General features: G+C 51.9%; 1 protein-coding gene across 1 annotated transcript; it reads right to left on the reverse strand.

Annotated features, from left to right (window-relative positions):
* Positions 1-749: 749 nt before the first annotated feature.
* LOC149429123 (serine/threonine-protein phosphatase PP1-beta catalytic subunit) lies at positions 750-16,533 on the reverse strand (the record flags this gene model as incomplete). The annotated part of the gene is made up of 4 exons (XM_089666707.1): positions 750-2,356; positions 3,854-3,988; positions 6,355-6,506; positions 16,462-16,533. Coding segments are annotated over 4 exons (464 nt in total), but the record flags the coding sequence as incomplete, so codon positions are not given.
* Positions 16,534-16,734: the final 201 nt, after the last annotated feature.

The raw sequence follows: 16,734 nt of genomic DNA on the forward strand, positions 1-16,734 counted from the left end.
TAGATGGGTGGACGGATAGATGGGTGGACGGATAGATGGGTGGACGGATAGATGGGTGGACGGATAGATGGGTGGACGGATAGATGGGTGGACGGATAGATGGGTGGACGGATAGATGGGTGGACGGATAGATGGGTGGACGGATAGATGGGTGGACGGATAGATGGGTGGACGGATGGACAAAGACAGATGAACGGATGGATAGATAGATAGATAGATGGAGACATGAATGAATGGATGGATAGATGGAGATATGAATCGATGGATGGACGGAGATGTGGATGGATGGATGGATAGACAGAGATGTGGATGGATGGATGGACAGAGATGTGGATGGATGGACAGAGATGTGGGTGGATGGATAGATGGGTGGACGGATGGACAAAGACAGATGGATAGATAGATAGATGGAGACATGAATGAATGGATGGTTGGAGACGTGGATGGATGGATGGAGATGTGGATGGATGGATGGATAGATGGGTGGACGGATGGACAAAGACAGATGAACAGATGGATAGATAGATAGATGGAGACATGAATGAATGGATGGATGGCGACATGAATGAATGGATGGTTGGAGACATGAATGGATGGTTGGGATCATTTTCTTTGATTAGTTTGTGGGGCTCAGATTGTAGTTCCCCTCTAGGAATCCCCCCATAGAAGCCTCCGGTCGCTCCGCTCATCTACACTAGGCCCACCTAACAGCGAACGTGCTCCTGCTGAACACAAATCACATTTTCAGATTTTATTTTTTTTCTAATGACATTTTATTGAATTAAACGGAAAGAAAAAAAAAAAAAGAAAAGAAAACAAACAAAAGATATTTAAAGCATTTAGTAGATTGCTTGTAAAGAATACAATTCATTGTTAATAGTGTGACTGCTGCTTGTAAATCAGTTAATGCGCGCCTGTCTGACGCACAGCCGTGGCAGCGCCTTTATGGGCGGAGCCAACGTTTCTCTTCGCGACTCCACCGTGGCTCCTACTTACTCTGCTCAGTAAAATCGCTGCCAGCGCCGTGCGCCCGACACGCTCATACTAACCCCCGGACGCGGGTCAGGGAGGTGTGGCTAGCAGCAAGTACGGTCTGCAAAAATTCATCGCTTCTAAACCCCGGATCCTGGAGTCCATATACGACGCGACTCCAGGAAGGACCTAGAAGGGACTATGAGCTGTAGAATCAGAAAACAGGCGTTCATGTGCAAACAAACGTTTCGTCAATACATGCTGTAATACACTGGAACTGAAGTCGGGGGGGGGGGGGAGGTTAGAGGTCGTGGAGGAGAAAGGTGAAACTGCCAACTACAGTAATGCCAGGAGGACCGAATGTCAGTTCAAAAAGAAAAACAAAAAAGAAAAACAAAAACATCGAGTGAAGCCAAGAACACGTGGTGGACATTACGGGGGAGGGGAGGGGGGAGAAGATCGGCTGCGATGATCAGTTCGTTCTCCTGACATCGTCCTGTACGAAGCAAGCTGTACACAAACCATAGGTACCAAGAAGAGTAATCTTTAATGTCAAAAAGCAGGTAAAGAACCCCCAACAAAAGTGGTCGCTTGTCTAGGCGAGACTGTAGAGGAAAAACTAAAAAACAAAAACAGCTAGTGTGGGGGAAAAAAAGCAAAAAATACCACAGAACACACAAAACGGGTGATTTCTTATTTTTAAAGGGGAAGTCAGAAATTACAACTAACTATTTAAAAAGAAAAAAACAAAAAAAAACAAAAAAAAAAAAAAGATAAAAGCGGTGAGGCTTCAGAGACAATGGTAAAGACTAACCCCTTCAATGCCAGAGCGGTAGGGAGCCACAACCCCCCCCCCCCCCCCCCGCGCCAGGACATACAATAAAGAATGGCGCACTGTAAAATCTGGGCTGGAACTGAAAGGGTTAATGCGACGCTGTAGGACGCGGTGGGACAATGAGCGACGCTGCTTTTGACCCTAGCCGGATTTTTTTTTTTGGAACGGGCTTGCAGTTTTTTTGTGTGACTATGTTATGGAGGAGGAGTCTGCAATGCCGTGGCGGGAGATGGGCGGGGCTTGTGTTGGTTTTTTAGCGGCGCATACTAGACTTGGGAGGGAAGCAGATTAAAAGTCCGGAATCTTTTACCTGTCTCGTGTAAGGTAAACGCGCGTGACATGTTTAAAAAGGAGGGTCAGAATGGCGAGGTGATGTTACAGTGCACACGTGTAATATAAGGTGGAGTCTGATGGGGATCGGGAGTCTGCAGGACCATACGCTCTTCACCTCTTCTTCGGCGGGTTCGCTGTCCGAGGGGGCGTCACGGGGCGGCCGGAGTTCAGACCGCCATACTGGTACTTCGCTTTCTTTTCCGATGGCTTCAAGATCTACGGAGGAGAATATGCAGCATGTTAGAGTCCAGAATCCTATACAACATACCCCATGTGACTGACCTACTGCCGGGGGACTCCGCCCCTTCCTCCAGAACACTCCTCTCCTGAAATACTCTGCGCTGCTGGAGGACTCCGCTCCTTCCTCTATAACTCCTCTCCTGAAATACTCTGCGCTGCTGGAGGACTCCGCCCCTTCCTCCAGAACACTCCTCTCCTGAAATACTCTGCACTGCTGGAGGACTCCTCTCCTTCCTCTATAACTCTCCTCTCCTGAAATACTCTGCACTGCTGGAGGACTCCGCTCCTTCCTCTATAACTCTCCTCTCCTGAAATACTCTGCACTGCTGGAGGACTCCGCTCCTTCCTCTATAACTCTCCTCTCCTGAAATACTCTGCACTGCTGGAGGACTCCTCTCCTTACTCTAACTCTCCTCTCCTGAAATACTCTGCACTGCTGGAGGACTCCGCTCCTTCCTCTATAACTCTCCTCTCCTGAAATACTCTGCACTGCTGGAGGACTCCTCTCCTTACTCTAACTCTCCTCTCCTGAAATACTCTGCACTGCTGGAGGACTCCTCTCCTTCCTCTATAACTCCTCTCCTGAAATACTCTGCGCTGCTGGAGGACTCCGCCCCTTCCTCTATAACTCTCCTCTCCTGAAATACTCTGCACTGCTGGAGGACTCCTCTCCTTACTCTATAACTCCTCTCCTGAAATACTCTGCTCTGCTGGAGGACTCCGCTCCTTCCTCTATAACTCCTCTCCTGAAATACTCTGCACTGCTGGAGGACTCCGCTCCTTCCTCTATAACTCTCCTCTCCTGAAATACTCTGCACTGCTGGAGGACTCCGCTCCATCTAGTAAACCTTCCCTGGTAAATAGTCAGCTTGAAACCTTCCAGATCAGATTTTTGCCCCCTACAGCTTTAGTGACCCAAGTTAACCTGTAATGAAGGATATGCTGCGTTGGTCAGGCTGCCGGTCCTCTTCTCATCTCTGAACATCTATTTCTGTGACAGTTTGATTTTGGAGAGTCTGATGGACGACGAGCGCCCCCCTCCCATCCACAGGCTGTGTACATGCAATACATGGAAGGGGAAGGGGGGCTTCTTCTATGGAATTCAGTCCGGAGATCCGAACCTAAACTCCCGCGGCGCACGAACGTCAGAGACAGGAAGAGGACTGGCATCCCTGCACTGCTGACTGCAATCCCAGAAAGCTAGGTCACTACAAAACTAAAATAACATTTTCTAGGTCGACTTTTAACTCCCATTCCCAGATCTCATCCTGCAAAATACTCCAGAGAACAAACACGATGAAAATGAAGGAACTGCTGGCCGGCATTTCACCGGCTGGCTGAGAGGTAATACGCTTCCCTGTCTGAGCTGCACCTCTCCCATCGTGGGAAGCTTGAAGCTGCACTGCCGCTCCCTACACTGGGGGAGGGGGTATGATGGGTAGTTCCTGCATCGGCTTCATTGGTCTGACATACCTGGAAGGAGCACATCAAGGTCTCATCCACGCTCATCATGCCCCCGGCGTTGTCAAACTCCCCGCAGTAGTTCGGGGCGGAGAACAGGGTGACCAGCTGCCGCTTGGCAAAGAATTCATATCCATCTTCTACTACCTGGTGGGGGGACAAGACAGACCATGACACCGTTCTGCTGAGCGACTACAAAACACCATCGTTTCACCTCCTGATAGAGGGGGGGGGACATTCAGGGAATGCGGATATTCCATATAAGTGGCTCTAAAGGCTGAAGGTTCTCTCACCTCCATGCAGAGCTCTGTCATCGAATCAACTACCTATCCATTGTGGATGTCGGCTTGTAGTTCTCCAACTATCATGGAGCTGGCAGCTCACTGATTCTGTCAGTGTGAAAGTGCCTGCCTTGCCAGACCGCGCACACTGACAGGTCTGCAGGAGACGTGCATGGCACCAGGGAACTGCTGATCGCTGGTGCAAATGCTCTACAGGCTCAAAAAAAAAAAAAAAAAAAAAAATGTAAAATAGTAAAGTAAAAAAAGTATAAAGTATAGTACAGTAATAAAAAAAAAAAATGTCACATACAAAAGGTGAACCAATCCTTTAAAGTGATTTCAAATGCTGACATTTTTATTTAAAAAAAAACAAAAAAGAAAAAATCAAAACAAAAAAAACCAACGTTATACTTACCTACGCTGTAATGGGTTTGCACAGAGTAGCCTCAATCCTCCTCTTCTCAGGTACCCTGCTAGCATGTCTGGCCCCTTCCCTCTGCTGAGCGCCCCCACAGATAGATGCTTCCTGAGGTGGCTTCACTGACACAGAAAGGCCCCAACTGCATCTTCCTACAGCAGAAAGAAAAACTCCTCCTACAAGCTTTAACCAGTGCTCTGCTGGACACTGAGAAATCACAAGACTGCTCTATACTGCTGATGAGAAAAGGTATTTAACAGTTTATATTTACTAAAATAATGGCATTTCCTTGTTCTGTGTACTGTGGGAGAGCGGATACAGTGAATGCGGGGTCCGGGGGGGAGGTCGGATACATTGAATGCGGGGTCCGGGGGGAGGTCGGATACAGTGAATGCGGGGTCCGGGGGGAGGTCGGATACAGTGAATGCGGGGTCCGGGGGGAGGTCGGATACAGGGAATGCGGGGTCCGGGGGGAGGTCGGATACAGGGAATGCGGGGTCCGGGGAGAGGTCGGATACAGTGAATGCGGGGTCCGGGGAGAGGTCGGATACAGTGAATGCGGGGTCCGGGGACAGCGGATACAGTGAATGCGGGGTCCGGGGACAGCGGATATAGTGAATGCGGGGTCCGGGGACAGCGGATATAGTGAATGCGGGGTCCGGGGACAGTGGATATAGTGAATGCGGGGTCCGGGGACAGCGGATATAGTGAATGCGGGGTCCGGGGACAGCGGATATAGTGAATGCGGGGTCCGGGGACAGCGGATATAGTGAATGCGGGGTCCGGGGACAGCGGATATAGTGAATGCGGGGTCCGGGGACAGCGGATATAGTGAATGCGGGGTCCGGGGACAGCGGATATAGTGAATGCGGGGTCCGGGGACAGCGGATATAGTGAATGCGGGGTCCGGGGACAGCGGATATAGTGAATGCGGGGTCCGGGGACAGCGGATATAGTGAATGCGGGGTCCGGGGACAGCGGATATAGTGAATGCGGGGTCCGGGGACAGCGGATATAGTGAATGCGGGTCCGGGGACAGCGGATATAGTGAATGCGGGGTCCCGGGGACAGCGGATATAGTGAATGCGGGGTCCGGGGGACAGCGGATATAGTGAATGCGGGGTCCGGGGACAGCGGATATAGTGAATGCGGGGTCCGGGGACAGCGGATATAGTGAATTCGGGGTCCGGGGACAGCGGATATAGTGAATGCGGGGTCCGGGGACAGCGGATATAGTGAATGTGGGGTCCGGGGAGAGCGGATATAGTGAATGCGGGGTCCGGGGACAGCGGATATAGTGAATGTGGGGTCCGGGGACAGCGGATATAGTGAATGCGGGGTCCGGGGACAGCGGATATAGTGAATGCGGGGTCCGGGGACAGCGGATATAGTGGAATGCGGGGTCCGGGGACAGCGGATATAGTGAATGCGGGGTCCGGGGACAGCGGATATAGTGAATGCGGGGTCCGGGACAGCGGATATAGTGAATGCGGGGTCCGGGGACAGCGGATATAGTGAATGCGGGGTCCGGGGACAGCGGATATAGTGAATGCGGGGTCCGGGGGGCAGCGGATATAGTGAATGCGGGGTCCGGGGACAGCGGATATAGTGAATGCGGGGTCCGGGGACAGCGGATATAGTGAATGCGGGGTCTGGGGGTTTAGTAACTTTAAAGGCAGAGAATGATTTAAGGTAAAATAAACATTCAGCCTTCAGAGCCTCTTGAAAGGAATTACACAATTTGTCAGGTATTGGCCAATCAGAATGCCAAGCTTCGAAGTTCTGCATCTGTAGGCAGTGCAGTGATGACATACCTGATGAGCTCGACAAATCAGATCCAGGTCGTGTCGGTTCAAGAATTTGCTAACGACATCTGCCCCAAAAGTGAAGGAGACGCCGCGGTCATTCTCCCCCCAGCCTTGTACATCTTTATCGGGATCCGACCACAACAAGTCGCACAGTAAACCTGAAGCAGACAGAAAACAGCACTGGTCAGAAAAATACACAACAGTGATAGAAATTTCATCAGATTCCATAGGAAATTTTTTTTTTATAAAACCCAAAACACAGTTCAAGTGTATAGCTGGACAATTTCAGTTCAATCATGCGGATTCCCCACACTTCTCTTTAACCACCTGCCTACCGGGGACATTTTTTTACATTTTTGCACTCATTAAAATCTACACTTGATAGAAATAACTAATCTTCCCAGAAATATATACATTCTGAAAGCAAGACCCTGGAGAATTAAATGATGGTAGTTGCAATTTATGTTGCACAATATTTTATATTTAGAAAAAAGTTAAACGTAATTTCCGAGCTCAACAGTTGCGGGGGCTGGGGGGGGGGGGGTGGACTATGGATGTCCCTCCTGCTCTCTGTGCAGAATGTTCCCCACCGTGTCAGTCCAGTGCCACTGTGGTAGATGATCCCAGGCCGTTCCCCCAGCTAACGTTTGCCTGGAAATGGTCTTTGCTGACCAGGTTGGAACATTTAGTTGTGTCCAGAACAGGATCGGATCTACCTCTTGCTGGGACATTTCTGAACCCTCCTTGATGATGGACGTACACCGCTGCCATGGCGTCTGACTGAATCCAGAACAAGAGGAATCTCCAGTAGGATGGTCCATTGCAGTAGAGACACCCAAAGGGCCGGGACAACCCGGTCCTCAGTGATCAAACTAGTGGTGCACCGAAATGAAAACTCTGGTGCCGAAACAAAAAAAAAAAAATCAGGATAAACTTGGCAGAAAATTTAGTTTTTTCTTCATTAAATTTAATGTGGCTGGCAACTTCGGCCCCGGCGTCAACCGGGACGACACTTCCGCCCCGGCGTCAACCGGGGCGACACTTCCGCCCCGGCGTCAACCGGGGCGACACTTCCGCCCCGGCGTCAACCGGGGCGACACTTCCGCCCCGGCGTCAACCGGGGCGACACTTCCGCCCCGGCGTCAACCGGGGCGACACTTCCGCCCCGACGTCAACCGGGGCGACACTTCCGCCCCGACGTCAACCGGGGCGACACTTCCGCCCCGACGTCAACCGGGGCGACACTTCCGCCCCGACGTCAACCGGGGCGACACTTCCGCCCCGACGTCAACCGGGGCGACACTTCCGCCCCGACGTCAACCGGGGCGACACTTCCGCCCCGACGTCAAACCGGGGCGACACTTCCGCCCCGACGTCAACCGGGACGACACTTCCGCCCCGACGTCAACCGGGACGACACTTCCGCCCCGACGTCAACCGGGACGACACTTCCGCCCCGACGTCAACCGGGACGACACTTCCGCCCCGACGTCAACCGGGACGACACTTCCGCCCCGACGTCAACCGGGGCGACACTTCCGCCCCGACGTCAACCGGGGCGACACTTCCGCCCCGACGTCAACCGGGGCGACACTTCCGCCCCGACGTCAACCGGGGCGACACTTCCGCCCCGACGTCAACCGGGGCGACACTTCCGCCCCGACGTCAACCGGGGCGACACTTCCGCCCCGACGTCAACCGGGGCGACACTTCCGCCCCGACGTCAACCGGGGCGACACTTCCGCCCCGACGTCAACCGGGGCGACACTTCCGCCCCGACGTCAACCGGGGCGACACTTCCGCCCCGACGTCAACCGGGGCGACACTTCCGCCCCGACGTCAACCGGGGCGACACTTCCGCCCCGACGTCAACCGGGGCGACACTTCCGCCCCGACGTCAACCGGGGCGACACTTCCGCCCCGACGTCAACCGGGGCGACACTTCCGCCCCGACGTCAACCGGGGCGACACTTCCGCCCCGACGTCAACCGGGGCGACACTTCCGCCCCGACGTCAACCGGGGCGACACTTCCGCCCCGACGTCAACCGGGGCGACACTTCCGCCCCGACGTCAACCGGGGCGACACTTCCGCCCCGACGTCAACCGGGGCGACACTTCCGCCCCGACGTCAACCGGGACGACACTTCCGCCCCGACGTCAACCGGGACGACACTTCCGCCCCGACGTCAACCGGGACGACACTTCCGCCCCGACGTCAACCGGGACGACACTTCCGCCCCGACGTCAACCGGGACGACACTTCCGCCCCGACGTCAACCGGGACGACACTTCCGCCCCGACGTCAACCGGGACGACACTTCCGCCCCGACGTCAACCGGGACGACACTTCCGCCCCGACGTCAACCGGGACGACACTTCCGCCCCGACGTCAACCGGGACGACACTTCCGCCCCGACGTCAACCGGGACGACACTTCCGCCCCGACGTCAACCGGGACGACACTTCCGCCCCGACGTCAACCGGGACGACACTTCCGCCCCGACGTCAACCGGGACGACACTTCCGCCCCGACGTCAACCGGGACGACACTTCCGCCCCGACGTCAACCGGGACGACACTTCCGCCCCGACGTCAACCGGGACGACACTTCCGCCCCGACGTCAACCGGGACGACACTTCCGCCCCGACGTCAACCGGGACGACACTTCCGCCCCGACGTCAACCGGGACGACACTTCCGCCCCGACGTCAACCGGGACGACACTTCCGCCCCGACGTCAACCGGGACGACACTTCGGCCCCGACGTCAACCGGGACGACACCTCGGCCCCGACGTCAACCGGGACGACACCTCGGCCCCGACGTCAACCGGGACGACACCTCGGCCCCGACGTCAACCGGGACGACACTTCGGCCCCGACGTCAACCGGGACGACACTTTGGCCCCGACGTCAACCGGGACGCAGCATGCCATTATCAGCACTTATTTGCTGATCATCTTCGGCGGATGATATATTGGTGCATCCCTACATAAGACAGATCGGTCTGGAGGTGATGGATTTGGAAGTTTGGGGAAAACAAAAGGGTTGTTTCTCAACAGATAAGGAGGTGGAAGACTTTCCAAGAGCAGCCATCTTCCTCAGCTGAAGCCAAAGGAACAGACTGCAGTCAGCTGCATCCATGAAGATGTTGTGCCAAGAGCTGGTCTGAAGAGATTCTATCCCCTGAAGGCCATGTGGACAAAGTTCTGCAGTCCAGCACTAAGTACCCTAGGCATATAAACGGACACGAGACACTCAACAAACAAATCACCACAGCAAGGCCGGAACATTCTCCTTTAACTTGGAGAGCAACAGCAGATTTCCAACTCCTCAGGGGCAATCGGTCAAGGACTGGAGCCACACAGGATTAGACCAGTCTTTTTGGCCGATGGTTCAATAGTCGCCAAGGCCACGGAGGCGTGGAAGGGCACTTGTGCTCTCTGTGACAAGAGTAAGCAAATAACTGGGCAATCTGGGTCATCAAATCTTGCAAGACCATGATACAAAACTCAACTGACAGAGCTGTGTCACACCTGAAGGAGTCCAGGACAACTCGGAAGACATCAGCTTCTAAGATGTTTTTGGCACCAAGGAGAGGCTTCTGTCCAGCCACTAAGCCCAGATGAGTGGAGGGTTGCAGTGATGGTCGTCTTTCTGGACCTTTGTCCCATTTCCACACAGGATCTCTGGAGCTCCATCAGAGTGACCATCGGGTTCTTGGTCACCTCTCTTACTAAGGCCCTTCTCCCCCTGATTGCTCAGTTTGGTTGGGTGACCAGCTCTTGGAAGAGTCCTGGTTGTGCCAAACTTCTTCCATTTGATAATTATGGAGGCCACAGGGCTCTGGAGAACCTTCAATGCAGCAGAATTGTGTTTGAAGCTTTCCCCAGATGCAATAATGCTGTCTCTGAGCTCTGCAGGCAGTTCCTTCAACCTCATGGCTTACTAAGGCCCTTCTCCCCGATTTCTCAGTTTGGTCGGGTGACCACCTCTTTCTTCAATTTGATAATTATGGAGGCCACTGTGCTCTGGAGAACCTTCAATGCAGCAGAAACGTGTTTGAAGCTTTCCCCAGATGCAATAATCCTGTCTCTGAGCTCTGCAAGCAGTTCCTTTAACCTCATGGCTTTTGCTCTGATACAGTATGAATTGTCCTCGATGAGGCCTTTTATAGAGAGGCGTGTGCCTTTCCAAATCATGTCCAATCAATTGAATTTACCACGGGAGGACTCCAATCAGGGTGTAGAAACATCTCAACTATTAAGAATAATGGGAGGCGCCTGAGCTAAATTTCAAGTGTTGTTGCAAAGGGTCTGAATACTTATGCCAATGTGAGATTTCAGTCTTTCCTACACTTCTAAAATTCTCTTCTCACTGTCATTATGGGGCATAGAGTGTGGATTTATGAGAAAAAAAAAAAAAAGGAACAGAAAACAACTGTAGTATCAGGTTGCAACATAAAAGTGAAGAGGGTCTGAATACTTTATGAATGTGCTGCAGCAATCCAAAGCAAACAATTTATCCCGATCTGAATCCAGTAAGCCAAAAGGGGATTGGCTGCTATGTGTTCTTGCAGTCCTGGTGTCCTCTTGTTCCAAGCCAGGACACAATGTGCATGGAGTTGCATGTTCTCCCTGTCCTTGTGTGAGTTTCCTCCGGGTAATCCTGTACTCTCATGTGCCATCAGGCGCAAAAGAACTGTCTGTTCCCGACTTCAGCTACAATTCCAGCAAGAGGAAAATGGCCTGCAGCACATCGCGGAGCCCCCGGATTCCAGGCTCGCAGTGTGCGTTCAGTACAAGAGGCAGATGTTGCAGCGGAACCGCTGATGGGCGCCAATCCAGAGGATTGTTTACAGCGAAGCTCAGACCAGCTGTGACACGTATGCGTCGATGTTCCCATGTAATATGTAGCAGAGCAGCTGACACCTGACAGGCTAAGGAGGGGCTCCAACACAATGCAGCCAGGCAGGAGGAATTTACCGAGAACTCAGCAGCGAACTGTAAGAGCCAGCAGGCCATTCTGTACTCGAGACAAAAAAAAACAAAAAACAAAAGAAAAGTTATGTGCGCTGAAGTTCTTTGAGTGTTTGAAAGCCTTTACACATGGATGAGTGGATTCTGCAACCGTGACACCAGCAGACGGGCACGGAATACGATGAGGTCCAACAGTTTTTAAAGCACAGCAGATAAATGGTTGGCACTTCCGCCTGGCAGTACTCAGGTTGTTGGTTCAAGTCCCAACCACGGCACCACCTGCCTGGAGTTTGCATGTTCTCCCTGTTCCGGCGTGGGTTTCCTCCGGGTACTCCGGTTTCCTCCCACACGCCAAAGACATTTTGGGAGGTGAATTGGCTCCTGTCTAAATTGGCCCTAGTATGTGTATGTATGAATGTGAGCTATAAACCTTAGATTGTACGCTCCTCGGGGGCGGGGACTGATGTGAATGTACAATATATATGGAAAGCGCTGTGTAAATTGACAGCTATATAAGTACCTGAAATAATGGATAATATTCACGTTTGTGTAAAAAAAAAAAATTATTTTTATTTCAGGATCCTACAGAGCCTCTGCCCGCACCGCCTGTATAGGAAGTTACTGAAGAGAAGGAAGAATCAATGAGCTATGCTTAGCACCCTCGCAGTTCATTGAGAACGACAAGGCGCCTGCTGCGGTGGCTGATGGTACTTGTAGTTCGTTCATTCACACCCCTGTGTGAAGGTATGATGAGGCTGGGTGGGTGGAGCCCCGCGGTTTATCACCTGCTTCCCTACCAGTGATAGTACAGATACATGCTGATAGGGAAGCGGTTATACCAGGATCATAGTGGAGGCTACAAACATGATCCCGTTATTTCAAGCTGGAGATCCTCTTTCAAGTAAAAAGTAATCCAGAGCTGTTACTGGGCTGTGCAATCGGGAAGGCCGAGCCGTGATCCGGTACTGCTGCCGGGTTATCACAGAGCTGGCTGTGCACCAGGTGGTCCTCGGCCATCTCTATGGTCCTGGGAGGCCGGAAGCGACATCATGTGTGGGGAGCGGGGCTGAGCGCCCCGTGTCTATAAAAGCACACAGCCTGGCTCAGAATCGAGCCCGTATGAGTGCCCCTATAGCATGTGGCTTGCTATGGGGGCACCTGGAGAAGAAGAGCCAAGAGCACAGCTGGGGGACCCCAGAAAAGGAGGTTTGGGGCTGCTCTGTTCAAACCTATTGCACAGAGCAAGTAGAAAATGTTTATTAGGAAAGAAAAAATAAATAAATTTGCAACCACTTGCTGTTCGGCCGCTGTATATAAACGGCCAGACGGCAGCAGTGCAGGGGTGGGTTGCCTTTCATAAACGGTGCATTATGGACTGTGTGCACTCCATGGGAGCTCGGAGCACCACTATCCACTGCCCGCTGTGTCCTCCGGACATAGTGGAACACCGATTGCTGTACGGGACCTCTGTGTGAGGTCCCGATCATGTGACCGGACCGGAAGGGGGGGGGGGGGAGAGCGTCCGGACCGGAAGGGGGGGGGGGAGAGCGTCCGGACCGGAAGGGGGGGGGGGGGAGAGCGTCCGGACCGGAAGGGGGGGGGGGGGAGAGCGTCCGGACCGGAAGGGGGGGGGGGAGAGCGTCCGGACCGGAAGGGGGGGGGGGGAGAGCGTCCGGACCGGAAGGGGGGGGGGGGGAGAGCGTCCGGACCGGAAGGGGGGGGGGGGAGAGCGTCCGGACCGGAAGGGGGGGGGGAGAGCGTCCGGACCGGAAGGGGGGGGGGGAGAGCGTCCGGACCAGAAGTGGTTAATATCTCACATAGGTGGTTGGGGAATGGATGTTCCTCATCTCCTGTGGGAAGCTGTCCTGGCCACTTACCACTGTCCCCAGAGGACCACCATAGGGTGGTGTTAGGTGGTGGGGGCCCCTTCAGAATGCAGTAAGTGATCACCCACCTGGATCATGTTTACACAACAGCTGATCTCCAGCTGCAACCACAGTCCTGTAATACCCGCCTTATGGCAGAACATTTCTATACATACAGTACGGGGTCAGCAAGTGGTTAATATTCACGCCGTACTTCGCCCTTCACATGGGACTGCAGCATATCTGAACAAGGAGCGATTTCCTCTCCTCAGGAAAGAGGGAACAATCCATGGCAGCCCCCCCCCCTGTTCCATCGATCATACGCCTTCCAGGTTTATTCAAAACCAACCACAAGCAGTATGCAAAGTACAGGAACCGCTACCAATCAACCTCTTATTGGCACCTCCGACCCGCTCGCCATCAGGTCCTGTACTCAGCAGATCCATAGTGCACTTGGCATCACATTGCTGGACAAGCCTGGAAAATAATTCCCCACCCTGTCACAGTCTCGGGTGTATATTTGCTCTTCGATGGTCGGCCGGCATTTGACAGCTATGTACTAAACACGTCAGGAGGATGTCAGCAGGAAGACGGGCCGCCCCTCAGAGTCGGGTATACAGAATCACACAGCGGATGGTTTGTACTCGCTGGCCCGGGCTCAGAGCCGTCTGGGTTTCTGGTACTCGAAGGCAGAACTTGGCTGCAGTTGTTGGACGACGTCAACCTGTCAAACGTTAAATCTCTCTCCTCGCGGCTCAAATCACAGCAACCTTTACAGAGCTGAACACAACTTCCCGACATTGAGACGAATTTAACCCTTTTGTCAGCCAGAAGCCTAGATGTCCGCAATGTCCAGCAGCATCAGAATGATTGTTCAAGTTCGTACTTGATAAGTCGGCAATAACCTACTTGCTACCTAAACATTTTACAAGGCTTTTATCTGGCACACCTTAAAAAAATATATAATATATATATATAGATATATATATATATATCTCTATCTCTCTATCTATTATCTCTCTATCTATCTATCTATCTATTATCTATCTATCTATCTATCTATTATCTATCTATCTATCTATTATCTATCTATCTATCTATTATCTATCTATCTATCTATCTATCTATCTATCTATCTATCTATCTATCTATCTATCTATTATCTATCTATCTATTATCTATCTATCTATTATCTATCTATCTATCTATTATCTATCTATCTATCTATTATCTATCTATCTATCTATTATCTCTCTCTCTATCTCTCTATCTCTCTCTCTATCTATCTATCTATCTATCTATATATCTCTTTACTACAGCACATTTTTAATACTGTAATTGTATTAGACAATTACAGTATTAATGCCCAATTTCATGTTTAAAGAGATATTCAAGGAGCGGCTTTAAAGAAAAAAACAAACACACCATGTCATACTTACCTGTTCTGTGTAACCCCTGGTTCACTTATCTGTGTTCCACGTTTTGCGTGAGCACAAGAGCCCATTCATTTTATGGACTCCCGTGCCCCGGAACACGCAGGGAAGAAGTCCCGGCACTTCTTCTGAAAACGCAGCCGAGGTTCCAATACGGTTGTGATTTCCAGTGCAGGCGGCGTGCCAATAGAATCAATGGCACGCTCCGCATTCCTCTGTGTGGGTGGTGCGGCTGCACAGATTTTTGTGCGGATCCGCAGCGGCACTACCCGTAGATATGTGAACCTAGCCGAATAGAGTGTAAGCTCCCAGGATCAGGGCCCTCAGGACCCGTACATATGTGAACCTAGCCGAATAGAGTGTAAGCTCCCAGGATCAGGGCCCTCAGGACCCGTACATATGTGAACCTAGCCGAATAGAGTGTAAGCTCCCAGGATCAGGGCCCTTAGGACCCATACATATGTGAACCTAGCCGAATAGATTGTAAGCTCCCAGGATCAGGGCCCTCAGGACCCGTACATATGTGAACCTAGCCGAATAGATTGTAAGCTCCCAGGATCAGGACCCGTACATATGTGAACCTAGCCAAATAGATTGTAAGCTCCCAGGATCAGGGCCCTTAGGACCCATACATATGTGAACCTAGACGAATAGAGTGTAAGCTCCCAGGATCAGGGCCCTCAGGACCCGTACATATGTGAACCTAGACGAATAGAGTGTAAGCTCCCAGGATCAGGGCCCTCCTATCCCTCTTGTATTGATCTGTATTGTTGCTGTATTGTCTCCTGTTATATTGTACAGCGCTGAGCAAACTGTTGGCGCCATAAAGTCTGAATAATAAAAAAATAGTTTTGCACAGAGCAGCTCTCATCCTCTTGTTTTCGGGTCACCTGCCGGCATTCCTGGCTCATCCCCCTTCACCAGTGCCCCCTATAGCAAGCCGCTTGCTATGGGGGCACTGGTGCGTGCAATCTCCCGAGCCTTGCTCTATTTGTCTATGGCTCGGTCCCCACCCCCACTCCCTCCTCAGTGGCTGTGATTGACAGTAGTGAGAGCCAATGGCTACCACTGCTGTCTCAGCCAATGAGTAGAGGGAGACCCAGGACAGCCTAGGCTCTCGTGCACATCGCTGGATCGAGAGGGGGCTCAGGTGAGTACTGGGGGAGCTGCTGCACACAAGACTTTTTACCTTCATGCATAGAATGTGTAAAGGTAAAAAAAACCTTCAGCCTTTACAACCACTTTAATGTCCTTTTAAATTGTTTATTTGGCCCAAATTTCTCATTTTCTGCATTTAACAAATGTGCTTACTGGGCAGGCTGCATAAAGTGTATGTAGGCTCAGCTGTACAGTATACAGTGCTGTGTGCTGGCCGTCCGACAGGAACTCCACTTCTGGACCACAAACATCGGTCTGAGCGCTACTCAGCCATTTACAAGGATCTTTGTTTTCTTATGAAATGAATACACAGCTTTCTGTGATTGGCTGTAGTGGCGATCGTGACACCATTTAACTTCCTATGCAGGTGCCCTGCAAACGCACACAATGCATCTGGTTGCGGTGCGTTAGTGTGGACTTCAAGGAGTTAAATCAGGCAGCGAGGTGGTCGAATGCTCCCTCTGAAGAGCAGACCAAACATGGATCACTCTCCAGAGGGCAGAGCTAGTGTGAACGAGCCCTTCAGGGAACTAACTAGGGATGAGTTTGGGGTTCCATCTTCACTGGTCCCAAACCAGAAGCTAGTTGTACTGCTGGGCCAATGAGCTGGGGGGGGGGGGGGGGGGGGGGGTAGGAGATCCCCCACCCCCCGGGAAGAAGTAGTGCAGCAAGTATTTACCTGTGTCAGGGACATCTGTGGGCCTCATGATTCTGCGGATCTGTTCCATGGACTGCAGATCGGGAGAAAGTCCTGGATACAAAAAAAAAAAAAAAAATACATAAAAATATTCATAATAAATTTCCAAGAAACAACAAATATAATTCAATTAAATGGTAAACATATTTTCTTCAAAAGATTTGACTACAAATCAGGGACACAATGTGCAGCGATCGTGGCAGTAGGCCAGACCGACTCCTATAACTGAAATACCAATTATTCGGCCGTTGGTGC

Source organism: Staurois parvus, unplaced genomic scaffold (assembly GCF_062004578.1).
Source record: "Staurois parvus isolate SC_StPar_1 unplaced genomic scaffold, SC_StPar_1.0 ptg002791l, whole genome shotgun sequence".
Taxonomy (NCBI): domain Eukaryota; kingdom Metazoa; phylum Chordata; class Amphibia; order Anura; family Ranidae; genus Staurois; species Staurois parvus.